The sequence below is a fragment of the Macaca mulatta genome, chromosome 1 (assembly GCF_049350105.2).
Source record: "Macaca mulatta isolate MMU2019108-1 chromosome 1, T2T-MMU8v2.0, whole genome shotgun sequence".
Lineage (NCBI taxonomy): Eukaryota > Metazoa > Chordata > Mammalia > Primates > Cercopithecidae > Macaca > Macaca mulatta.
In genome coordinates, this window is record NC_133406.1 from 139,970,478 (window position 1) to 139,998,009 (window position 27,532).

Consider the following 27,532-nt stretch of genomic DNA (forward strand, 5'->3'; position numbering starts at 1 on the left):
AAATATTCATATCAATGAAGCCTTCTCCTCCTTATTTAAACTCATACAAAATACACAAATAAGATGCAGGTTCATATCTTAGTTTGAGTGGGCTTTTCAGAGACTAATATTTCAAAATGCCCCTTTATGTGGTACCCTGGAGATTTTCTTATAACTCTGGGAAAATGCACTAAGACTGGTAAAAAATAAACTTCTTATGTAAAAAGGAAGAATGGCAATTGTGAAAAAGATGCTAAAAAGAAACTTCAAAGACCTACCTTGACTTTAGGCAACTCAATTTTAGAAGAAAGTACACATTTAAGTAGCAAAATTTGGAAACCAATTCTCTAAAAACTACTGACATCTGCAAAACCTGAATCTCATGGAAAAGCTTTGTAAAACTCAAGTGGTAGGAATACCCCTGTTTGAAGGCCACTGGTTTAAAGAATATTCTTAAAAGACTGTTCTACAGAGTGTCAAATCAACAGAACTACTTGCATTTGTTAGCTTAAAACAAACATACTGAAATGGAATTTTGGATAAAGAACAGACGTAAGAATAGAAGTTTTTGGGAAAACAGAAATTCAAGTCACTTGTAGGACTTATCGCTGAGACTCAATAAGGACACATCCAAGCCAAGATTAATCATAAACTCACCATGTACACTGTTGAACTTAAATCTCTCACTCCCAGAGGCAAAATCTCTGCACTCCAGCCTACCTCCTTAACACTGCTGGCACACCTCATCAGAAGCACAGAAATCATTTCAGTCTGAAGACCCCCAAATTTATCACAATCCCTCGAACAAGTGTAGTATTTCTCTAAAAAACCTTTACTCTAAAATAGAAAGATATCTCATAGCTCAACTATTACAGAAATGAATAACTTAGAAAACTTACCCACTGTGTGAAAACACAAACAGCAAGTAACACTATCATCATCATGAAAGCAAATTGAACCCAACTGTCCAAGGTCAGAGATATCACAGACAACGGTAAGAATAATGACTATGTACGTGGAGCAACTTGTTTCATTTTACTGTTCTGTACAGACTAATTCAGGACTTTCTGAATGTATTATAGAGCTTCCTCTGGATCTACATCTTGGACTGTGTTTTAATCACCATGAGAAAAGGTCCAAGATAGACCCAAGTTTTAATGAATTATGCACTATATTGTAGTACAACACATTGAGCTGACATACCAAACTGGTTTCGAGTCACAACCTCAACTGCTGCCGGGAACAGGAAAACATCTAAATGTGGAAGCATGTTGGGTGTAAGGGAACAGAGAATGATGAAAGCACATTCCATTCGAAAGACACTCAGGTATTTGTTAATACCACAAGCCAAACAAAAACATATCTGGGAATGAATCTGTGAAACCTACTAAGGTTAAAATTTTACTTGTTTGGCTTCCAAAACATATTCAACAGATTCAAATTCAATAAATATTTACAGCCAGGCTCTGTGGCTCACGCCTGTAATCCCAGCACTTTGGGAGGCCGAGGTGGGTGGATCACGAGGTCAAGAGATCGAGACCATCCTGCCCAACATGGTGAAACCCTGTCTCTACTAAAAATACAAAAATTATCTGGGCATGGTGGTGCAATGCCTGTAGTCCCAGCTACTCAGGAGGCTGAGGCAGGAGAATCGTTCGAACCCAGAAGGCAGAGGTTGCAGTGAGCCGAGATCGCGCCACTGCATTCCAGCCTGGCGACAGAGTGAGACTTTGTCTCAAAATAAATAAATAAGTAAATAAAAGATAAATATGTACAAAGTGCCCGCTAGCTAGAAGGTATATATCATTAGAATGAGACAATGTCTATTAAATGCTATTGTTGCTGGGTGCACCGGCTCACGCCTGTAATCCCACCACTTTGGGAGGCCAAGGCGGGCAGATCACGAGGTCAGGAGTTCAAAACCAGCCTGACCAATATGGTGAAACCCTGTCTCTACTAAAAATACAAAAATTAGCTGGGCATGGTGGTGTGCGCCTGTAATCCTAGCTACTCAGGAGGCTGAGGCAGTAGAATCGCTTGAACCTGGGAGGCGGAGGTTGCAGTGAGTGGAGATCGCGCCACAGCACCCCAGCCTGAGCGACAGAGCGAGACTCCGTCTCAAAAAAAAAAAAAAAGGAAAAAATGTTATTGTTGTCACAGCAAGTACATTTGCATAAAGTTGCCTCATTATACTTTAGATGTGATTTCAGCGGAGATTAGAATTATACCCAAATTACAGATCAAATATATATCCCTGATTTAATTTATTACATAAAAAAGAAAAACGTATTTACTTCAGGTGTAAAGAATATTTTATTTCAATACTTCAATATTGAAATCAGCTATCACACATATCCACCACCTGACTGATACTTCATTGTCCATCTCTCAGGAGATATTCAAAGTGAGATTAGTTTGATGAAGCATTCTCAGCAAACCAGAACACTGTACTTCATCTTCAAATTTAAGTCAGATCCTTTAATAAGTTACTTCCTAGTCATTATTTTATAGTATTTATGAAATAGTGCAATACATCAGTGAGGTATCATTTAAGAGGCAAATACTCTATAGATTTGGATTTGTCATCCCAATTCCTTGGCATTCAATAATATAAGTATCTTTAGAGGCATCTTCTTCATCTTCTGATTTCTTCACAATAAATTTAGCCTGAAATCAAAAGAGGAGTATATAAGTAATACAAAGAGAGATGGAGAAAGAGCCCACAACTCCAACTTACATAGGCAGAGAGTTAATGTCAAGCCCATTTTATTGAAAAAACCTACAGAGACACAAAGATCAAATGATTCATGAGAAATTCAATAGCCTAAAGATAACACATTTCATTGTACAACCAGGGTTCTTATTCAGAGGTATACATACCCGTGAGTTTTGTCCAAATATATATGCCTGGGCCCCTTCCATACACACTGCAGCAGAAAGCTCAGATGTGCAGCTTAGGTAAATATCAACTTTGAAACCTCAACTGGTAATTACAATGCATCTGTATTCCCTACACCCTAAAATTTTTCTAAAACATTTCTACTTTTATCTTGTCAAGTAACAAATTACTCTTTAATTTCTTTACATCTTTTCTTGCTAACTTACTTCCCTAATATATCATTCAAAAGATCCAGTTCAGAGAAGGTATGTGGGGAGGAGGGGCGGTGGTGGTGATTAACATCTTCCTTCATCTCTAATGTAAGGGGCTTAACATCACATTTTTCACTTGGTAACTAAAGTTGGCTTTGAAATATTTTATCTGTATCATTGTATTTTTTGTATGTTTGTTTTTTGTTTATGAGACAGAGTCTTGCTCTGTCACCTAGGCTGCAGTGCAGTGGCATGAACACGGCTCACTTCCTGGATTCAAAGGATCCTCCTGCCTCAGCCTCCAGTGTAGCTGGGACCACAGGCACACGCCACCATGCCTGGCTAATTTTTAATTTTGTTGTAGAGACAGGGTCTCACTTTGTTGCCAGGCTGGTCTCAAATTCCTAGGCTGAAGTAATCCACCTGCGTCAGCTTCCTAAAGTGCTGGGATTACAGGCATGACCCATTGTGCCTGGCCCATATCACTGCATTTTGAAAACATCATTATTTTTAAAGCAAATATGATTCATTTTAACAAAACTAAATTCAGAATCAAAATAACTAGCCAGGTGCAGTGGTGCACACCTATAATCCCAGCTATTCTGAGGTGGAAGGACACTTGAGCTCAGTTCAGGAGGCCAGCCTGGGCAACACAGGAAGACTCCCCACAACTCCCATCAACGTCTTAAAAAAAAAACAAAAAACAAAAAACAATTAAATAGGTTAAGTTTGTGGCAAAAGGATTTCAAATATGCCTAAAATCTTAGGATTCTTGGAAGTACAATTTGGAAACCATCACTCTGGGGCCTTACTGAATGAACAGTAATGTTCAAAAATTCTTTCACTTTCGGCATTTTGTGGTAATGTACTGACACAGAGCAGACATTTGAAATTACTGTTGAATGAATAAACGCTGAATTCTGAGCTAGATAACCAAATTAATTAGTAATATACATGTATGCATTTATATATTTTTCTAATTACAAACATTATGTAAATATGAAACACAAGTAGCAGCTATGAAAATCATTTCTAGCCTATACATAAACCTACTTAAAACTACAAATATGTAGACCTGAAAGGAGCATAGCGGGCCTATCTAGCTTAAGTCTGATTTTACAGATAACTATTTGCATTGAGACAAAGAAAGATAAGAAACTTGCCCCAAGTCACCCAGTTATACACAAAAAAGCTGAGCAAGATACGAGCTATCACAGGTTCATAGCACTTTCCGTTATGTATACATTTCAAGTAACAACTAAGTGTCTACTACATGTAAAGTATTGTAAAAAGTAAAGAATATAATGAATAAAACCTGATCTCTGCTATTAAGGAGATCAATCTATAAGGAGAGACAGACAAGTAACAGTTATAAATACAGCATAAGTAGAATAAAAATAGAGTTCACACTCTTGACATCAAATACAATTTGCCTTTAATTCCCATTAGTCTTTCCTACAATTCAGCAAACACTTACCTATGTAATAACAATTAAAAGTATATATAATTAAGAATCAAACTGGGCGCAGCAGCTCACAGCTGTAATCACGGCACTTTGGGAAGCTGAGGTGGAAGGATCACTTGAGCCCAGGAGTTCAGGACCAGCCTGGGCAACACAGGGAGATCCGTCTCCAAAAAAAAGAAAAAAAGCAGGGTGTGGTGGTGCACATCTGCAGTCCTAGCTACTTGATAGGCTGAGATGAAAGGATCACTTGAGCCCAGGAGTTCAGGGCTGCAGTGAGCTATGATACTGCCACTGCAATCCAGCCTAGGCAACAGAGCAAGACCCTGTCTCTCAAAAGAAAAAAAAAGAGTCCAGGCACAGTGGCTCACGCCTGTAATCCCTGCACTTAGAGAGGCTGAGGCAGGCAGATCGCTTGAGGCCACGAGTTGGAGACCAGCTTAGCCAACATAGTGAAACCCTGTCTCTGCTAAAAAGTACAAAAATTAGCTGGACGTGGTGGCACATGCCTGTAATCCCAGCTACTCTGGAGGCTGAGGCATGAGAACCACTTGAACCTGGGAAGCAGAGGTTGCCGTGAGCCAAAATCGTGCCACTGCACTCCAACCTGGGCTAACAGAGCAAGACTCTATCTTAAGAAAAAAAAAAAAGAAAAGAAAAAGGATCATCATACTAATAGGAGTAGGGCAGCAACAGTGGTTTTGTGTTTGGGACACTTCTGTAATGACTAATTTTTAAAATTAGTATGTTACTTTTGTCATTTTAAAAAATGCTTAAGGCTAGGGCTGGGCATGCTGGCTCACATCTGTAATCCTAGTACTTTGGGAGATCAAGGTTGGAGGATTGCTTGAGCCCAGGAGTTCAAGACCAGCCTGGGCAATGTGGCAAGACCCCATCTCTACAAAACATTGAAAAATTAGCCAGGTATGGTGGCATGCTCCTGTAGCCCCAGCTACATGGGAGGCTGAGGTGGGAGGATCATTTGAGAGCCCAGGAGGTTTGTGCCACTGCAATCCAGCCTGGGGAACAGTGTGAGACTCTGTCTCAAAAATAATAATAAAAATGCTTAAGATTAGCACCTTCCCTCATAAAATTGTTATAAATTTTATATTTCATTATAAAATTACATTATAAAGAATAAGCAAAATGGGAAATATGGTACATGTTACTCAAAGAAGCAAGAAATGAAGCTGTATGCATTAACTGCAAAAAATACAAAGGGAAACAATTTCGGAGAAGAAGAAAACACCCAAATGTCAACAGTGGTTTTACCGGCAAGGGGAAATTATGAGAAGGCTTTTCCCCTCTGTTTCCTATAAAGAAATTACATTAGTTTCATGATGAAATATACCTATTGTTTCTTTCAATTAACAATCCAGGCCAAGCACGGTGGCTCACACCTGTAATCCCAGCACTTTGGGAGGCCAAGGCAGGCGGATCACCTGGAGCTACGAAGTTTGAGACCAGCCTGAGCAACATGGTGAAACCTTGTCTCTACAAAAAATACAAAAATTAGCTGGATGTGGTGGCATGTGCCTGTAATCCCAGCTACTTGGAAGGCTGAGGCAGGAGAATCACTTGAGCCTGGGAGGCAGAGGTTGCAGTGAGCCGAGATCATGCCATTGCACTCCAGCCTGGGCAACAGAGCGAGACCCTGTCTCAAAAACCAAAAAAAAAAAAAAGAAAAAAGAAAAAGAAAAAAAAAAGAATCCTCTAAGAAAGGTATGAATATGAGCTCATACAATGATAAATCCTTCTTCATTAAAAACTGTACGTCAACTCTACTAAATTTCAGAGGACAGTGAATACTAGAGTTTCCACAAATATTCTAGTCTACCAATAGAATCGAGAAAATAAAATGTCTAAAATTTTATATAAATTTTTTACAGCCAACTATGAATCCCTTGTGATTTGATATCATAGTTCACAACAAAACATCTTTACTTACTCTGTACGGCAGTACCACACAGTGATTATAACATGGGCTTTGAAGTACGCTTTCCCAGGTTTGCTCAAAGCTCAGCTCTGCCATTAAAAATCCATGTGGCCTTGAACAGTGTAATGAATCTCTCTGCCTCACTTTACTCATATTTATAATGGGAATAATAATAATAAATAGCCACCTAAAATAAATAGGTATGCTGAGGAAGACAGGCGAGATAAACTGCTAAATTAGCTCAGTGCCTGTCAAACAGGAAACAGGGATAGCAATTATGATTACTATTAAGTTTCCTATTTATTAAAATTTAACCCAAAATTGGCTAGAATAAAAATCAAATATCAATTTCCCTTTGTGATAGAATACTCACCTTTGCTATTTGTTCAGCAAAATGTATAGCGGTTTGTGTATGGAGTGTAACTGGTCCTGTTTTTATTCTGGAAACTCCATTGGCTAATGCCATGAAAACAATCAGCTATTTAAAAAAGAACAAACAAAAATCTCACATATTTATTAATATTTGGAGTTATAATTCCACCACTGCCCATAATAAAAATACTACTAGAAATAAAAATTGCTAGAAAATAATTTCTATTTCTTTAGGTTTCCAGAAGTTCTCAGAAGATGACAGAAAACCTATGTTACCCTAAGTCTGTGAGTGGTACAAAAAGGCTTGGTAGCAGCTCTCTACATAGAATTTTTAAAATTAATATTTACAAGTAAAATATAGAACATTAATATATATACTTAGACCAACTATCTCTGCAAGTTGGTATATATTCTACTCTCTAAAATTACATTTTAACAGCTGAATAGACAGACTAATACTGGGAGTTTATTGGGAGTTTAAAGTAGACCTGAGCAAGAAGGAAGAGATTAGAAATAACAGAAACTGTCTTAAGAAACAGGTCAAGAAATCTCGAGGAATATATTTCTAAATGTGGACACTACTGATTTGGGATTAAGGAGACAAGAGTATGGTAGAAAGGAAAATCTATAAAGATAAAAGACCATAAAAAAGATATTTGGAAATATTCAATATAATTTCTCACTGTGAGTGAACGTGCTACGTTTGAGAGGTCTGCGACATGTCCAAGTGGAGGTGCTAACAGGCATAAGGGATATTATGAGTAAGGAGTTAAGAAGAAAGGCCTGGGCTTCAGATATAAAATTGAGAGTTGTCAGCATAAAGACGGTACTTAAACCATGAGACCGGACAAACTAAGAGAGGGAGCAACTACAGAAAAAGAAAACAAGTATAAGCCGAAGTCCAGGGGCTCATCAAAATTTAGAAGTTGGCCGGGCACAGTGGCTCACGGCCCTTAATCTCAAAACTCTGGGAGGCTAAAGTGGGAGGATCACTTGGGCACCAGAGTTTAAGATTAGCCTGGTCAACACACTGAGACTTCGTTTCTATAAAAATTAAAACAGGCCGGGCGCGGTGGCTCAAGCCTGTAATCCCAGCACTTTGGGAGGCCGAGACGGGCGGATCACGAGGTCAGGAGATCGAGACCATCCTGGCTAACACGGTGAAACCCTGTCTCTACTAAAAAATACAAAAAAACTAGCCGGGCGAGGTGGCGGGCGCCTGTAGTCCCAGCTACACAGGAGGCTGAGGCAGGAGAATGGCATAAACCCGGGAGGCGGAGCTTGCAGTGAGCTGAGATCGGGCCACTGCACTCCAGCCTGGGCGGCAGAGCGAGACTCCGTCTCAAAAAAAAAAAAAAAAAAAAAAAAAAAAAAAAAAAAAAAAAAAAAAAAAAATTAAAACAAAAAAAAGTTTTAAATTAGCTAGGCATAACAGCATGTGCCTGTAGACCTAGCTACTCAGGAGGCTGAGGCAGGAGGATCACTTGAAACCAGGAGTTTGAGACCAGCCTGGGCAACATAGCAAGACTCTGTCTTCACCAAAAAAAAAAAAAAAAAAAAAAAGTGTTGAGAAGATGAAAACAACAATAAACTAGCAAAGGAAACTAGAATGTATGGCCAGTGAGGTAGGAAGATAACAACATTTCAGAAACCAAGGGAAGAAAATACTTCAAGAAGGAAGGAGTGATCAATTGTGCAAAACACTGTAGATAAGCAAAGGTAAAGTAAAATGAGGGCTGAAATTTGAGGACTATAAATCCCAGAATATTTTTTTAAATTACTGAAGTAGGACTTGCTAATTAGTGTCTGAAAGTCAATTATTTAAACTGATATTCAATCTAATTACCACATATTCAAATCTAGCAGGTTAGAGGGTTTTTAACCTAAATGTGTCATTACCTGGTCTTGCAGATACTCGTCCACAGTACCACCATGTCTAAGATTTGCTAATAGCATTTCAGCAGCTTCAATTCCAACTTTGTCTGCATTTACACCTAAAGGTAAGCACAACATTAAAAAAAACAAAAAAACAAAAAAAAACACTAAATTAACTACTAAGAGACAAAAAGTTTGACATATCCCAGTTAGCACTGATATACAATTTTTAGGCCTCAAAAACCCACTCAGTGCACCTTTTAGAATAAGATCTTTAGTTATTTAATATTCTCGGTGTTTGGGATACGCAAACACTGAAAATATTTATACCTTTAAATGTACTAGTGGAGGAAAATATTGGCTGCATTGGTCCTATTTAAAATGTACTACTTTATAAAGCCAGTTTACAAATAAGTTATGACCCTATAATGCTATGCCTCAATTTCAAAGTTTAAAACTTGCAGCCAGGCATGGTGGCTCATGCCTGTAATCCCAGGACTTTAGAAGCTAAGGTGGGAGGATCACTTGAGGCCAGGAGTTCAAGGCTGGCCTGGGCAACGTAGCAAGATGCCATCTACCAAACAAACAAACAGACAAACTCTCCTCCCAAATCCCAGAAAAGCGTGCGCGTTACAATTAGTCTACAGGTTAATTCCATCAGAATTAAATAATTTGGCCCAGTGTGGTGGCTCATGCCTGTAATCTCAGTGCTTTGGGAAGCTGAGGTGGGTGGATCACTTGAGGTCAGGAGTTTGAGACCAGCCTGGCCAAAATGGCAAAATCCTGTCTCTACTAAAAATGCAAAATTTAGCCAGGTGTGGTGGTGCATGCCTGTAATCCCAGCTGCTTGGGAGGCTAAGGCAAGGGAATCATTTGAACCTGGGAGGTGGAGGTTGCAGTAAGCCGAGATTACGCCACTGCACTTCAGACTGGGTGACACAGCGAGGCTCCATCTCAAACAAAAAAAGAATCAAAGAATTTTTTAAAAGTCAGGAAATTATACTTTATGTAAAAAAGAGCATATAACTTTATCAGATCAAATATTTCAGAGTTTTATCTCCTCTAAGATTTGAACAGGTATTAGCTTATTTTAAATATAAGTCAGAATATTTACCCTCTTGCCCTACTTCCTCTCTCTCCATACATATCCCAAATCTTTGGTACAACACTGAATACAAAATAAGTCTGTCAGAAGTAGTAGAATTCCACATTATTATTTTAAGGTATTTACTCTAAATGAAAAAATTCTTGGCTGCAAATGAAAACGTCTTATAAAAAATGAAAATGTGGTTAGTTTTGTTTCTATTTTATATTTGCAAATTTACTGGATTATATATAACATTTTCCCCAAAGTGGAAATTGTAGAATTTTAACTTTATTTTTCTTTGTTTTTCTTGTTTTCTTTATCTTTTTTATTGTTTAGAGACTAGGTCCCACGACGTTGCCCAGACTGGTCTCGAACTCCTGAACTCAAGTGATCCTCCCGCTTCAGCCTCCCAAAGTGCTAGAACTCCAGGAATGTGCCGCCATGCCCAGCAACTCTATTTTTCTTTATAGTAGTCATATTAATAAATTACCTTCTTTATATTATCAATTGGGCAAGTATTTACATGACTGAATGAAATAGTTTGAAATATGTGCTATGAATCTTGACTTATTAGCCACTGCCATTTCCTCTTCTAGAAGATGGAGATGATAATAACTATGTTGCAAAGTTGTTATAGAAATTAGAGATAATATTTATAAAGCATCTTTTACCCAGATTAGTACATAAAAAGCTATTAATAACAACACAGGTTGAGTAACCCTTTTCCAAAATGCTTGGGACTAGAAGGTTTCAGATTTTGGATTTGGTTTTTTTTTTGTTTTTTGTTTTGTTTTTGACACGGAGTCTCGCTCTGTCGCCCAGGCTGGAGTGCAGTGGCCGGATCTCAGCTCATTGCAAGCTCCGCCTCCCGCGTTCACGCCATTCTCCTGCCTCAGCCTCCCGAGTAGCTGGGACTACAGGCGCCCGCCACCTCACCCAGCTAGTTTTTTGTATTTTTCAGTAGAGACGGGGTTTCACCGTGTTAGCCAGGATGGTCTCGATCTCCTGACCTCGTGATCCGCCCGTCTCGGCCTCCCAAAGTGCTGGGATTACAGGCTTGAGCCACCGCGCCCGGTCGCCAGATTTTGGATTTTTAAAAAATTTTAGAATATTTGGGCCAGGCGCGGTGGCTCACGCCTATAATCCCAGCACTTTGGGAGGTCGAGGCGGGCAGATCACTTGAGACCAGGAATTCGAGACCAGCCTGGCCAACAAGCTGAAACCCCATCTCTAGTAAAAATACAAAAATTAGCCAGGCATGGTTGCATGCGATTATAGTTTTAGCTACTTGGGAGTCTGAGGGATGAGAATCACTTGAACCTGGGAGGTGGAGGTTGTGGTGAGCCAAGACCATGCCACTGCACTCCAGCCTGGGTGACAAAGCAAGATTCCATCTCAAAAAAAAAAAAAACCAAAAAACAAACAGAGAGATGCCCTGAATTACCACATACAATGAGGGAAGGAAGGAAGGTGCTTGCTGTAAGTGAGGCAATTTCTATACAAAGGAAATAGAGATTGATTAACCAGAGGCACAATTCATTTTAGCAGATTATTTTACTCCCATAGTAAAGAATATAACTGTAAAACAAGAGTAATGAAAGATCACACAGATACTCAGCAATGGAAAGACAAAACACATTCTGTCTATAATGCAATCACTTAAAGTTGGAAGGGATCCTTAAACATAGATCATGATCATGGTTCAGTATCATTTTTCAGATAAGGAAAGCCCAGAGTCACTATGCAGGATAATGACAGGACATGGGACTAAAATTTAGGTCTTCTCACTCTCAGTTTAGTGCTCTCTATCATAACACACTGCCTCAGTCTAAAACAGTGAGATTTTCTCAGACAAAACAAAACCTCACCTTTTTCAAATAAAATTGAAGAATGTTATCGTTAGAAGGATTTTGGAGATTCTCCAGGTTAATCTTCTTGCTCAACAAATAAGGAAACTAAGATCAAAATGGTTTTAGTAACTGAGACAATGATAAAGGCATCACTAGTTACAACTTCCTACCTCTAACACCTATGGTGGTATTGACAAGCAGCCAATGTTCCTTCTGGTCATAACCCTAAGAAATTAGGATTCAAGGTCTGGTAGTTTTGTTTTGTTTTTTGAGACAGGATCTTGCTCTGTCACCCAGGCTGGAGTGCTGTGGCGTGATCGCGGCTCACTGCAACCTACACCTCCTGGGCTCGAGTGATCCTCCCGCCTCCTGCCTCACCCTTTGGAGTAGCTGGGACTACAAGCACATGCCACCATGCTCAGGTATTTTTGTACTTTTTGTAGAGAGAGGGTTTTGCCATGTTGCCCAGATTGGTCTTGAGTGCTCGGGCTCAAGTGATCTGCTCACCTTGGCCTCCCAAAATGCTGGGATTACAGGCATGAGCTACCACACCCAGCCCCTAAATCCAGTGGTTTTCTAGTTAATTTAAATCAGAAACGAAATGGGATCTGGATAAAGGAGGTCATGATATTCTCTCTGAGATCCTTAATATACAGACAAGCTAGATTGAGAGGACCACAAGTTACTTTTGCATTTGCTAACAACATCTCATTTGACTGATGTCCATGACAGGAAACAAGGAAGGATACCAGGGGGAGTCAGTCAATCTCAGCAGGCATGTTGCTCTCTCCTTTATTCTCTCCTAACACCCTAAGTCTAAAAATAAGTACTGTGAACTCTACAAGTGTTTTATCCAAAGACAACTTCAAAGTACAAGTTGTTTCATGTGACAAAGTGAGAAAAAAATGCTGACAGAATATTAGAAAATTCTTTTCAGGCCTGGTAAAAAATCCCATGTATTACTGATAAAGTAATGATCCCTTCATGATCAATCTCAGTGCAGCACATTTAAAATTATCATCCACCCTGGCAAACTAACTCTACCCCCTATATTCCTATATTCACAAGAGGTAAAGATATCCAGTTACCTCAGCCAGACATCTGGAAGATCATACTTTACACTGCCTTCCTCACTTCCCACATCCAACTGGCCACCAAATACTGTCCATTCATTTTTGCAAATACTCACCTCCCTAGCCCAGCATTCCTTCGCGCAGGCCCTTACCATTCTGACCTGAATTGTAATAAACTCTTATCTTCCCACCTCCAGTATGGCTTTCTTCTACTTCTCTGAATTATCTTTCAAAAACTCTCATATCACATCCCTCCTTAAACGCTTTATATTTCAGGATTAAATGTAAACTCCTAGATATAACGTATAGCCTTTCAGAATCTGGCCTGTCGACCTTTCTGTTGTCATCTCTCTCCATTCCCCTACCCAGGCCTATTATCCACTTGCAGTTGCTCACTCAAACACAGAACACTATTTTTTTTGGTGACAGGGTCTCACTCTGTTACCCAGGCTGGAATGCAGTGGTGCAATCATAGCTCATTGCAGCCTTGAACTTCTTAGGATCAAGCAATCCTCCCGCTTCAGCCTCCTGCAGCTGGGACTATAGGTGTGAGCCACCATGTGGGGCTAATTTAAAAAAAAAAAAAGTTTTTAAGAGATGGGATCTTGCCATGTTGGCCAGGTTGTTGTCAAACTCCTGGCTCAAGCAATCATCCTGCTTCAGCCTCCCGAGCAGCCTGGACTACAGTTGCATGCCACCTCACCCAGAATACTTTTGTATGTCAAATTTCTTTGTCCTTCCTCCTTAGCTCTCACTTTTCTATCCAGCCAACTTCTATTTACCCACAGAACCCACTGGAGGACCATTAAATGGCAGAAGCCAGATTTGGGGTCAAGCAGTCCCCAGAAGGATTCACTTTTCTTATCCTGTGTTCCTAGGGTACCCTGGGGATACCACTATCATAGAACTGGTCTGTTTCTTCTGTCAGAATAAGCCAGGAGGCAGGAATCATAGCTATCACTTCTGAATCCCTAGTACACAGTACCTGGCACATTTGGTAACCAGTGATACAAACAAACTCACACTTCTCCCAATGCCTGCTAAGTACTTATTGCTTGTAATATGTCTGCTTCTAGTCTCCGTTTTATATTTGTATTCTCTTTGCTTCTAAAGACTGTTGTAGAGAGTGCATGGAGTGGCTCAGTATCCACACTGATTCCTCACTGCACCTAATACGTAATTAGTATATGCCAAATACATATTTTAGATCACTATTTCTCAAACTTCAGTACACATTAAAAGTACCTGGAAAGTTTGTTAAAATGGATTCCTTGGCCCCACTCCCACAGATTCCAATTCAATACATCAGGTAGGCCCCAAAATCTGTATTTCTAACAAACTCCCAGTTGATGCTGACAAGTTTGCCTGTCTGCCAACCACAATTTGAATAGTACAGTTTTAGACAGAATTCATTTATGTATGAGTTCAACTGGAAATGGTGATTTTGTTTATTCTCTTTATCAGATTTGATGTCCAACTAGTTCTAGATTTACCAACTGAGCAAACTGAGGAATTCCTAATTTTTTTTGCATATAGTACTAATAATGTGGCTAAACAGCATAGCTAGGGTAAACATTTTTATTTGTTTATTTATTTTGCAAAGACAAGGTCTCACTATGTTGCCCAGGATCGTCTTGAACTTCTGGTCTCAGTGATCCTCCCACCTCAGTCTCCCAAAGTGCTAGGATTACAGGTGTGTGTAATCCACTGTGCCCAGCTTGGTAAGCATTTTTAAAGATGCTACAAAGTAGGAATAAAGCAATCAATGACCACGCAATCAACTAGAAGTTCACCTAAAAGTTGCCTGGTTGGTAAAAGTTTAAATATTAACAAACACATGCATGTATGTATCTTCTCTCTCTAATATGCCAAACCTTAAACAAATTTCCCTTTCACAAAAATATTCGAAATTTTGAAATCACCAATGTAATAACTGATGCAGAGAAGAATCATCAATAGATGTTAAAACCACTGAATGAAAGCTGTTATGGAAGCAAGGTAATCAGATGGCCTCAAAGTATTGTCTTGGATCACTAGTTAATTAGAAAGGTAAAAGGAACCTTCATAGCAGACAGATCTGCAGGACACACCTCCTTAACCAAGTGATCACACTCAACCTCACCAATAAAGGAGAAACTAACATCATGTGCCCCCTGCCGTGATACAGTGGAATGTACACAAAATCACCTATATAGTATTCTTAATAAAAATGTTTAATCTGAATATATCGTGAGACAATCAGACAAATTTAAATTGTGGGAAACTCTGTGAGAAAGTGGCCTGGACTCTTAAAAATGTCAGCATCATGAAATGAGAAAAAAAAAAAAAGGTAATGGGAGGATTCTATATTAAAAGAGGGACTAAAGAGACTTGAGAAACAAATGCTATGTGTTCAAAAAAAAAAAAAAAAATCCCACATCGCTCTAAATAATATTTTGGAAACAATTCATTATGTATGAAGCTATCTGGTGTGTCAGAATAAAACAGACAAATTCTTCAGGTGTAAAAATGGTATTATAATTGTGTACTTATTGTTCTTTGGACATATATGCTGCAGTATTCAGGGGTGAGACATGGCACCTGCAACTTACATTGAAATGGCTCAGAAATATACACAACAAACTAAATGTTCATAACTAGTGAATCTAAGAGAAGGCTGTATGGATGACTAGTTGAACGAGTCATTCAACTTTTCCGTAAGTTTGAAATTTTTCAAAGTATAAAGGTGGGAGAAAGACTGAAAGTCTGAAAGTGTAATTGACTCTAAAAGAGAATCAATTAACTACATCCTTTTAAACTTGTCATTCATCATTCTATAACATTCCAATCCTGAGAGATTAAAGAATTTTCCAGTAGCATTGGGAACTATGGACCCCCTTCATTTATCTTACCTCGTTTACCAAGCGATGATCCAGCAAACAAACAGCCAGTGGAGGTCTCAGCAATAATTCTGTGCAAGAAAAGAAGTTATTACTACCTTTACTATAAATATTCTAAATTTATGCAAATACAACACAGGAGAACAATGGCTATTAAATAGGCAGAACAAAATCTGGGCAGCAAATTGCAAAAGTAAAAATTCTTCATATAGGGTGGCATGATTAGCATTGTCTATCTTAATCAGACCACTAGTATCCTTTACCACTTGACCAGAAGTCACACCAGATTCTAATTCACAGGTTAAGAAATGTCTACCATGCCCCCCAACAAGTTACCATGTCATTAGTGCTAAGCAGTACCATTTCACAGGCACACAGTATTATAAAGTGTTTCAGAATTATCTTAAATAAAAAGGTCATTATGCAGAGACTTTGGTATTGTTCTATGGTTTTTAGATAGTATTATCATAAGTAGAGCAAGCATTTACTTTAAACCTTTTTTTTTTTTTTGAGACGGAGTCTGGCTCTGTCGCCCAGGCTGGAGTGCAGTGGCGCAATCTCGGCTCACTGCAAGCTCCACCTCCCGGGTTCACGCCATTCTCCTGCCTCAGCCTCCCGAGTAGCTGGGACTACAGGCGCCCACAACCGCGCCCGGCTAATTTTTTGTATTTTTAGTAGAGACGGGGTTTCACCGTGGTCTCGATCTCCTGACCTTGTGATCCGCCCGCCTCGGCCTCCCAAAGTGCTGGGATTACAGGCGTGAGCCACCGCGCCCGGCCTACTTTAAACCTTTTAATGGAAATTCTGAATGAGAGGATTTGAAACTTAAATATCCAAAAATGGTACTTTTATACTTCAAAAAATCAGTTAAAGAATTTGTACTAATACTTAAATCTACAACTCCTAACTGAATTAACATAATAGTTCTAGTCTGTTTTTGTTTTTTCTGAGACAGAGTCTTGCTTTGTCACCAGGCTGGAGTGCAGGGGCGTGATCTCAGCTCACTGCAACATCCGCCTCCCAGGTCTAAGTAATTCTCCTGCCTCAGCCTCCCAAGTAGCTAGGACTACAGGTGTGCACCACCACGCCCAACTAATTTTTGTATTTTTAGTAGAGACAGGGTTTCACCATGTTGGCCAGGTTGGTCTTGATATCTTGACCTTGTGATCTGCCCGCCTCAGCCTCCCAAAGTGCTGGGACTACAGGCATAAGCCATGGTGCCTGGCCTCTAGTCTGTTTTTAAAAAGCTCTTTGCTATATTTATTTGTGAATTGATTTCACACTTAAAGTATTTCATGCAACTGGAAATATTCTCACAGGACTAGCTTTAAAGCCTAACTTCTGATTAAACATTTAAGTTTAATGTAACAACGTAACAAAAGGCAAGTCATCCTCGGAACAAATTCAGAATAATTGTCTTAATTTATCATACTGGTGTTTTAGGTAGGAATGTCCTTAAAAATACAAATTGAGGCCGGGCACAGTGGCTCAAGCCTGTAATCCCAGCACTTTGGGAGGCGGAGACAGGCAGATCATGAGGTTAGGAGATCAAGACCATCCTGACTAACACGGTGAAACCCCGTCTCTACCAAAAATACAAAAACAGCCAGGCGTGTTGGTGGGCGCCTGTAGTCCCAGCTACTTGGGAGGTTGAAGCAGAAGAATGGCGTGAACCCAGAAGGCAGAGCTAGAAGTGAGCCGAGATCATGCCACTGCACTCCGGCCTGGGCGACAGAGCGAGACTCTGCCTCGAAAATAAATAAATACATACATACATACATACATACATAAATTGAAACTTCTTAAAACTATAAACTTAAGCAAGAAACCCTACAAATCTTTAATTTAATGAGAATTATTTTGGGGCTCTCAACTAATGTGTAGGAAAAAGTATTGTCTCACATTATTCCATTTCCATTGCCAAATGCTTGGTCTTTAGGTTCTTGAACAGGCTGGATGTTAACATACAAATCCCGGATCTCCTTTCTGATGCATCTAACTGCTGCCGCCGCCATATCTTTTGCTACCTATTTTAGCAAGACAGAAAAATACAATAAAACAATTACTGATTATTTGGAAAATTGTTTTCAATACTTCAAAGACATATAAAATAATTGGTTGCTTTTACATGCATTATTTAATAACTTGATTTTCAAGAGAGCACTGAATTTTTAAAAATGCTTAAGCAAATTAACTTTATTTTTGTTAATTAATGTATCCATTAATATATATGTTTCATCTTTTGTTTTAGGTTCAGGAGGTACATGTGCAGGTTTGTTACATGGGTAAATTACATGTCGCTGAGATCTGGTATGTTAATGATCCCATCACCTAGGTAGTGAACACAGTACCTGACAGTGTTTCAACCCTCACTCCCCTTCCACCCTCCTCCCATTAGCAGTCCCCAGTGTTCCCATCTTTACGTCCATGTGTATTCAATGCATAGCTTCCACTTATGAGAACATGTGGTATTTGGTTTTCTGTTCCTACATTAATTTGCTTAGGATAATGGCCTCCAGCTGCAGTCATATTGCCACAAAGGACATGATTTCTTTCTTTAAAAAAATGTTAAGTTCTCTCAATAATTTCAAATTTTAATTGACGTAATACTTATCAAGACACACATACATTTTATTTCTGAGAACATCTAGACAACTTACTTTAAATGGCAAAACACCAGCAACGAAAGCTCTTCCATATATCTTAGTCACACAGCCACGGTCAGTTAAATTTATAGGGTTCAACTGTTTAACTGGTGACATTTGAACGATCACTTCACCACCCCCTTTTGGGTAATATCCCCTATGAAAAGTATAACAAATGCCCACATAAACTGATTGTATGACAAAAACAAAACTCAGTATTACAATAAAATGACATGTCAATGATATCCAAACATGTAATCCATGGAAAGGTCTAAATATTTTAGGTCTGTATTTTGTAAAATTTTACACATTAAAAAACAAAATTTTGTCTGTACAATATGGTAGCCTTGAGATATGTGAAACTATTAAAATTAAATAAAATTTAAAAATCAGCTCCCCAGCAGCATTAGCCACATTTTAAGTGCTCAATAGTCACATTTGGCTAGTGACTACCATGTTGGACAGCACAGATATGGGACATTTCCCTCAAAGCAGAAAGTTCTATTTGGCAGTGCTGTTGTAGAATATAAGCTCCTTGAGGGCTAGACTTACCTATATCATTCCCGCTGTTTTCCTGTGCCTTAAACAATGTCTGGCACATGGTAGGTACTCAAATAAATATATGATGAATATTTAAGTAGCAAAACACTTTAAAAGTTTTAATTCAATTAATTGGTATCATCTGTTCTACAGCAGATGGTGAGAAGACAGTACTCCTCCCGTCAAAGAGCTCAACATCTGGTAGGGAGATGGCTCCATACACTATCTACTAGAATACAAGTCAGGCTATAAGAAAGGTTACAACATAGGTACAAATATGAATTCCGATTGAGGTGCAATCAGAGGTCATAAAGAAGTATAAGTTTCACGTTGAAAAAAACACAGGATTTCTAACTTTTGGGAGAGCAGGGGAAGAATAACATGAACAAAGACACAGAAGTCCAAAGGCATAAAGCATATTTAAGGAATAACAAGCAAACATATTGTTAGAATATATAACACGTTGAAAGGAGGAGAGGGATGAAGAAGTTAGAAAAGTTAGGGCAAGACTTCAAAGCGCTTAAATGTCACACCAAGAAATACGGCCTAGTGATCATGTGGCAGAAGGGAAGCCTTAAAGAGAAATAACCTGAATGCCCAATGTGTTTCTTAGGAAAACAATTTGGATCACATTGTGGAAGAGAATTCCTTTTATGACCCCTCAGTGTTTAGTCCAGTTGTCTACACACAGTGAGCACTTCAGCTGTGCTGGGGCATGAAATAACACTAGATATGAGGGTACCTCGGTGTGAAAATTCCCTTGAAAATATTTTCCCTAGAAATAAATAACCATCATGTGTAGCTGTTCTCAAGTCCCCATGCCCCTGCTGTTCATTATTTTTAAGCCTCAAAGTACAATTATTTCTTACAAGAGATGCAATGTATTAAGTGGGTACCAGAAAGACAGTTCTCTAAGGGTCTAACTTTTCCACTATTTTTAGCATAAGTAATAGATCCTAACATTTAAGAAATAAGCAACTTACCTTGTTTTAATGTCACAATTAAATCTGAAACCAAATTTTTCAACAATTGGCTTGAAGACCTGAAAAAAATCAGTTTTTATCATTAGGTTAATCAGCAATATTCACTAATTTAACAAGCGTATTTATTAAACAAAAGTGCTTTGCTGGCTAGTAATTGGATGCTATAGGTAAACGGTGTTATAAGAATATATAGGCTGGTTCCATTTTTTCAAATGAAAAAAACTGGTATGTAGCTAAATATAAAAGTTTGACATTTATTTAATCAGAGCTGTGCAAGTCTATCTAATGAAAAAAACTAGAACTTAGGATACTTGATATCAGTGGTTATTCTACTCCAAAGGCCAATACTTCCTAATGCGTCTCAATATAGTACATTTAAGAAATGAGGGGGTATTGGTGAAGAGCACTCCATTCTGCCATCTCAATTTTTTATACAGTTGAAATCTCATTCCACAGACAATGCTTTAACATTATAAACATATGCATTTTCCTGACATCATGAAATTATTCCTAAACAAAATCTGAATGCCTCCATGGCATCCTAGCCTAATTTACTTAACGGTTCTCCAATTTTTCATTATTAGGTAATGATCTATCTTATATAATGATAATTACAGTGTATAATGCTCTGTTCAAATACCTTTAACATTTATCTTTAGCTGCATTTTGCAATATTGAATTAGAGCAGTTAAATTACTAGGTGGGGAGAGATTAATTTTTATTATACATCCCATCGAACTGACTTTAAAAAGATTATACCATCTATTAGAATGGCAAGATTTCAGAGAAAGATGGTGTTTAAGCCTGATGTCTAAGGCAACTCTTTGAGATTTACTCTAGAGATTTACTTATTTCTCTGGGTTGTCTCTTACGTATCCAAGAGGTATGCACGTTTTTAACCTTGTTTTGTGGGTTTTTTTAAAGGCAGAAAAAGCTTAACAAATAAAAACCTGAAAATATCAAGTGCTAGGATGGATACAGAACAGCTGGAACCCTCTATTTGATATTTATTTTTATTTTAGAGATGGGGTCTCGCTATGTTACCCAGGCTAGACTCCAGCTTAAACTCAAGAGACCCTCCCACCTCAGCCTACGAAGTATTAAAGAGCTGTGACTATAGGCACACACCATTGTGCCCACTTCAGCTGGAACTCTCGTATAGTACTGGTAATAATGCAAAAAGTGGCCACTTTGGAAGCTAAAATAACCTGGCTATGTATTATAAAGTTAGACATTTGCTTATTGTAACAACCTTACCCAAGAGAAATGAAAATGTACAATCACACAAAAACTTGCATATGAATGTTAACAGTAACTTAATTTATAATTGCCAAAATCTGGAAACACCCAAATGCCTTTCAACAGATGAATGGATACACAAACTGGTACATCCATATACGAGAACACAACTCAAGTTTTCATTGCAGATATAAGCAACATGGATGAATTTCAAATGTATTATGGATAGCAAAAAACCCAGACTCAAAGCCTACATACAGTATTATTCCTTACATGATATTCTGAACAAAAGGCAAAACAATGACAGAAAACAGATCAGCAGTTGCCAGGGGCTGAGACTCAGGACTCATTACAAAAACGCACAAGGGAATTTTTTAGAGTAATGGAACTATTCTACATTTTGATTGTGGTAGATGGTTCATAACTGTGAATCATATCACTGTCAAAAATCACAGAACTGCATGTTAAAAAGGATGGATTCAACTGAAAATTACACTTTAAAAAATCTGGAAGAAAAAAAAAGATTATACCACTTTTCTCTCCCACTAGTTATATGAGCACGCCAGTATTTTTTAAATCATTTTTTAAATGTTTGATCCTAGAATGGAAGGGGCTTAATGGAAAAAAAAGTTTGGGTTTTCCCCCAAATCATAATTCTTGTATTTATAAAATAACACATCACAATTGATATAATTTCTATCACACTCAAGGTGTTGTTTTGTTTTGTTTTTTTAAAGACAGTATCTTGCTTTATCACCCAGGATGAAGTGCCAACATAGCTCACTGCAAACTCGACCTCCCAGCCTCAAGTGATCCTCCCACCTCAGCCTCCTGAGTAGCTTGGACAGGTGTGCACCACCATGCCTGGCTAATTTTTCTGTGTGTGGTGTTTTTTGTTTTTTATTTATATATATTTTTTTGTAGAGATGGGATTTCACCATGTTGCCCAGGCTGGTCTTGAATTCCTGAGCTCAAGGGATCTGCCTACCTCAGCTTCTCAGAGTGCTAGGATAACAGGTGTGAGCCACCACACCTGAGTTTTTTTTTAAAAAAATTCACTATAAACACTATTCTAAGATATAACAACAAACTTAAAGTAAACATAATTCCCCACCCCCTACTGCAACAGAACTAGACATATTTGGGAGGCTGAGGTGGGAGGATCCTTTGAGCTCAGGAGTTTAAGACCAGCCTGGGCAACACAGTGAGACATCGACTCTACAAAAAAATTTTTAAAAAATTGGCTGGGTATGTGCCTGTAGTCCCAGCTACTTAGGAGGTCACGATAGGAGGACTGTTTAAGCTCAGGAGGTTGAGTCTGCAGTGAGCTGTGATCGTGCAACCGTACTCCAGCCTTGGCGACAGCACTGTCTCAAAAACAAAAAGAAAGAAAGAAAAGACGCCATGAAGAGATAAACAAGAAAAAAGACACCATGAAGAGATAAACAAGAAACTCACAAAAAAAACACTCAAGATATATTTAAATAGAGAATGGAGACTCAGAAGCATGTATGAGATCTTAGTTTGTCAACAACAAAAGCCCTTACCATCACTGTATAATCAATCTGTGGTGCCATTTCGGCATTAGTTCCACCTTTCAAATGAAGTTCTGATGGAGAAGCAGCAAAGAGAACACACGGCATTGAGACCTGCATCAAGAGGCACACACTCCTAAGAAGAAGGCAGAAGTGGCTTATTTTCATTTTCTTTTCTGCATTTTCTTTTCAAACTCTTAAATAAGCTATATTATTGTTCATCACTACTAACTGAAGCACAGACAACTGTGAAGGCAGGTATATGCCACTGAGTTTCTAGTTAAAAACCATTTTAGTGTCTAAATAGTAAAATCCTGAATTTTAAAGAAAGACCGTATTTCACCATAGAAAAAAACAGCATTAAATGATAACCAAACTTGGGTCTGAATCTTCAACTAAACACATTAGCTGTGTGACCTTGGGTAAGTTCTGATACTTTTCTTTATATTACAAAAAAGTAAAAAAGAAAAAAAATTTAAAATAAAACCTTCTTCAAAAGTTTTACAAAAGAATTCTTGAAACTAGCAGTTTATGAAAATGCTTTCAAAATAGTCAAGGTCTGAATTGATTATATATGAGTTGTTACTATATAACAAGGTACTGTTCCAGGTGTAAAGTTAAGATATAGTTCCTATCATTGTGGAGTTCATGATATGATAGAATAATATTTTACGCAGCCATAAAAGAGAATGAGTTCATGTCCTATGCAGGGACATGGATGAAGCTGGAAACCATCATTCTCAGTAAGCTAATACAGGAACAGAAAACCAAACGCTGCATGTTTTCACTCATAAGTGGGAGCTGAACAATGAGAACACATGGACGCAGGGAAGGGAAAATCACACACCGGGGCTTGTTGCAGGGTGGGGGGCAAGGGGAGGGAGAGCACTAGGACAAATACCTAATGCATGCAGGGCTTAAAACCTAGATGACTGGTTGATGGGTGCAACAAACCACTATGGTACATGCATACATATGTGATAAACCTGCACATTCAGGACATGTATCCAGAACTTAAAGTATAATAAATAAGATAAAAATAAAAGAATAATACTTTATAAAGAGTGACAGCTTGGCTGGGTGTGGTGGCTCATGCCTGTATCCCAGCACTTTGGGAGATGCAGGTGGGATGATCACTTGAGCCCAGGAGTTCAAAACCAGTCTGGGCAACATAGTGAGAATCTGTCTCTACAAAAAATTTAAAAATTAACCAGACATTGTGGTGCACACCTGTAGTCTCAGCACTTTGGGAGGATCGCCTGAGCCCGAGAGGTCAAGGCTACAGTGAGCCATGATCATGCCATTGCACTCCAGCCTGGGAGACAAAAAAAAAAAAAAAAAAAAAAAAGACTAACAGCTAAATATTTCACATGGAAAAGTTTTAGTGAAGTAATGCTTGCTTTACTTGCTTGTTTGGTCCTTATAGTCAAATAATGTGAGAAATCACAAGAAATAGTTATGTAACATGATGAATGTTATAAAGTGAAACATTTGGTCATTAGCTTTTCTTTGAGACAGGGTTTCCTTCCATTACCCAGGCTGGAGTGCAGTGGCACAATCTCGGCTCACTGCACCTTCCACCTCCGAGGCTCAAGCCTCAGCTTCCCAAGTAGATGGGACTACTGACATGTACCACCATGCCCAGCTAATTTATATATATTTTATATATATATATATATATATATGTGTGTGTGTATATATGTGTATATACATGTGTATATACGCGTGTGTGTGTGTATATATATACGTGTGTGTGTGTGTGTGTATATTTTTTTTTTTGTAGAGACGGGATTTTGCCATGTTGCCCAGGCTGGTCTCAAATTCATAAGCTCAAGTGATCCACCCACCTCGGCCTCCCAAAGTGCTGGGACTACAGGCATGAGCCACCCCACCTGGCCTGGTTGTTTCTAAATGAGCCCTTATCTCCCTTCTCTAAAGTTAAGTGAAAGCAATCATATTCATAAGTAGTTTGAAAGGGAATTCGACATAGGCTCCTACCTACTAAAAGACAGATCTTTATTTAACTTACTTACACAATGATGCTTAAGTATTCAACTGGGACGTCTCTATCAGTAATAATGAATTTCATTAATTCAATAAATATTTATTGGACAGGTGTGGTGGCTCACATTTGTAATCCCCAAACTTTGGGAAGCCAATGTGGGTGGATTGCTTGAGCTCAGGAATTCAAGACCAGCTGAAAAACATGGCGAAACCTTGTTTCTTCAAACAATACAAAAATTAGCTGGGCGTGGCGGTGTGTGTGCCTATGGTCCCAGCTACTCAGAGGCTGAGGTGGGATGACCTGTTGGGCCCAGGATTTACAGCTTACAGTGAGCAGTGATTGCACCACTGCACCCCAGCCTGGGCAAGAGGGATACCTTGTCTCAAAAAAATAAAACATAAAAGTAGGGAAACAAGCTCATAGACGTTAAGCAACTTGCCCAGAAAGTGGCAAAACCTGGACTTAAATCCAGGTTACTTAAATGGAAAGTTAAGTGATACATACCCTGCTGTCTTGGTATCTGCTGTGTGGATTCCACCTTTGATCTTCTCTGGTGTAAAGGTTATTTCTGTTGAGCCAATTTCTGCCCCCTCCAGTCGCCCATCACACAAATCTCGAATCATTTCCAGTCCAGATAAATGTTGAGGCCTTCAGGTCATAATACTGCATCAAAACGTGTGCATTCAGACTGCCTATATCCCCACATTTTATGACAAATTTATAAAACTGCAATGGCAAGAAAACAGCAAGGTCTAACCACAGTAAGTGCCACATCTTCAGTGTCAGCTTCCTTCTGGGTTTTTACGCACCTAGACAACCTGCTAGTAGGTATCATTTTAACACTTCCTTAAAGACCAGTTATTTCTAACTATAAATACATACCCTGATATATTGTTGCAAATTAGAAGTGTGCAAAAGAAGAAAACTAATAGTTATTTCAGCGCCACCAGTCTCGCTTGCACTTGACTGAATAATCTATGGTGCCTGTATGGGCTGAACTATGTCCCCCCTAAATTCATATGCTGAGACTCTAACCCTCCACATCTCAGAATGTGACTATATTTGGAGATAGAGCCTTTAAAGAGATAATTAAGTTAAAATAAGGCCATCATACAATCTTACTGGTAACCTTATTTAAAAAAAAAAAAAGAAAAACTAGGACATACAGAGACGCTAGGGGTAAGGTGCACAGAGGAACCACCATGTGAACAGGCAAAAACACAGGCCTGGAGCAGATCCTTTTCTCATGGCTCTCAGAGGAAACCAACCTTGTCAGGACCTTGATCTTGGATTTCCAGCCTCCAGAACTGTGTGGAAATAAATTTCTGTTGTTTAAGCCCCACTCCGTGTGTGGCATTTTGTTATGGCAGCCCTAGCAAACTAATACAACACCTACAGCCTAATGAATTGGATTCCCTTGTTGGTGAACTGGAGGGCTGCAAACAACTATGACAAAGGCAATTAACATTAACATATATCAGTAATTGCCTTTTGGTAATTTCAAAACTGTAGACAAAAGACTGAGCTCGCCGATTTATTAAAATGTAATAAATACAGAATACATACAAAGCAATCAGTGCGGCTTCAAACCTGGGTCCTCTTCTAACAGGTGCATGTACCTGAAACTCAACTAGTGGCATGCCCAGCTACCCAGACAGAAGAAATAAGGTCAAGTGTCAAGGTGTTTCCCTCTCCACAACAGATCATTCTGGTCGTAACAGCTCTCTGGAGGTATGAACGAAAGCTGGAATAACACATCTCAGGATCCTTTACTGTTTTATGATTCTAAAACTGGCAGGAGCACAGAATGCACTAGTTAAAAAAACAGGGTTTCCTCTGGCCTCACAAGTATTTCTGCCCTATCTTGCCCGCTCATACGTGCTATTTGGATATTTGGAATGCCTGGTGAGGTGGGAAAACATTTTAAAAGCTAGCTCTTTAGCAAATGAGACTATTTTAGCCAAACAGAGAAAACTCGAAACCATTTATAAACTCACCCCTCGAGGCTTTCAAGCTCTTACAACCCAGGCCACCGCCCAGGCAGAGCGTCCCCGCCCTGGATCGCCCATACCTGCGTCCGGGACCTGCTGGTTTCCACCACTCGGACTCCCGATGCCCCAGCCCGTCAGCCCGATGCCCCCCCGCATCCCCCAACTTCACAGCCCAAGTCTCCCTCCAGCCAGATTTACCTCAGGCCTGGGGTGCTCCGGCCGGCTCGGATCTTCTGCACCCGCAAGGGGAGGCCCAGGAGACAGCTCAAGGCCGTAGAGACTCTCAGGATCTGGCCGCCCTACAAAGGGTGGGGTACAGGGAGAAGAGACGTAAGCACACCGGTGGAGAGAGCTGCCCTCCTTAGTCTGGCGGCAGCCCCGGCCGCTTCGCTCTGCACTCACCCCTTCCATGATGCTGCCATCGACCTCTACCCGCGGCCCCGCCATGGGGGGCACCCTGGGGCCCAGCCCGCAGCGACAAAGCCTTCGCCGGAGCGGGAGAAAGAAGAGACGTTGGCTCCCGCCCAGTAGTTCAGAAATCTCGGTTCACGCCTGGTGCTGCAGGATCCTGGCGAAAAAGCGGAAGAAGCGGCGCCTCTCGGGACACCGGAGTCAGCTGAAACGAACCCCCGGGTTCGCCCAGGTCTGCAGTGGGTGCGCATGCGCATAGTTCGGCTTAAAGGCGCCGCGCTGGGAACGCCGCGGTCAGGGCGAGGAAGCTGCCGGAGAGGTGAGGTGACTGTCGCTGAGGTGCGCAGGAGCCCTGAAAGACTTGTGCCTTGGACACAGCAAAATCTGCAGGTTGCAGAAAGTCTCAACTGTAAGATAATTCCGCCAGTTATCCCGCAGGCTTGTGCTTTATCTCTGTTTTGCGGGTAAATATGTGTTTATATCTGTTTTCTCGAGGACCCTGGCATACCCCGAGATGCCGACTTTTAGAGCTGAAGGTGCAAGAAAGATCGGGACCCTGCGATGCACCGACCACCTTCTC

The 27,532-nt window shown here is 39.6% G+C and overlaps 1 protein-coding gene and 1 non-coding gene across 5 annotated transcripts; both read right to left on the minus strand.

Annotated features, from left to right (window-relative positions):
• Window positions 1-2,273: 2,273 nt before the first annotated feature.
• Window positions 2,274-27,159, minus strand: RTCA (RNA 3'-terminal phosphate cyclase). 4 transcript variants are annotated; one of them, XM_028831210.2, is made up of 12 exons: window positions 26,944-27,159; window positions 26,740-26,840; window positions 25,819-25,857; window positions 25,055-25,198; window positions 22,558-22,681; window positions 19,772-19,830; window positions 18,264-18,405; window positions 17,506-17,630; window positions 15,616-15,674; window positions 8,739-8,833; window positions 6,841-6,945; window positions 2,274-2,646 (listed from the first exon to the last, which is right to left on the minus strand). In XM_028831210.2, exons 1-12 carry the CDS (start codon window positions 26,986-26,988, stop codon window positions 2,545-2,547), a joined length of 1,140 nt encoding a protein of 379 aa, XP_028687043.2. In that variant the 5' UTR covers window positions 26,989-27,159; the 3' UTR covers window positions 2,274-2,544. The 4 variants fall into 4 exon arrangements, with proteins under 4 accessions (XP_028687043.2, XP_001107617.2, XP_015001384.2 ...); XM_001107617.5 differs by lacking the exon at window positions 25,819-25,857; XM_015145898.3 differs by lacking the exon at window positions 25,819-25,857 and having other exon boundaries at window positions 25,055-25,213.
• On the minus strand, window positions 11,623-11,690 carry MIR553 (microRNA mir-553). The gene has a single exon (NR_032608.1). It is a non-coding gene; the product is annotated as a microRNA mir-553 (primary transcript).
• Window positions 27,160-27,532: the final 373 nt, after the last annotated feature.

Coding starts and splice junctions, on each gene's coding strand:
- RTCA (XM_028831210.2), bottom strand. CDS start 26,988: ATGGCGGGGCCGCGGGTAGAGGTCGATGGCAGCATCATGGAAGGG. Junction 19,831..22,557: donor AGATTGATTATACAGTGATG/GTAAGGGCTTTT, acceptor GATTTTTTTCAG/GTCTTCAAGCCAATTGTTGA. Junction 15,675..17,505: donor GGCAATGGAAATGGAATAAT/GTGAGACAATAC, acceptor TTTCTTGCACAG/AATTATTGCTGAGACCTCCA.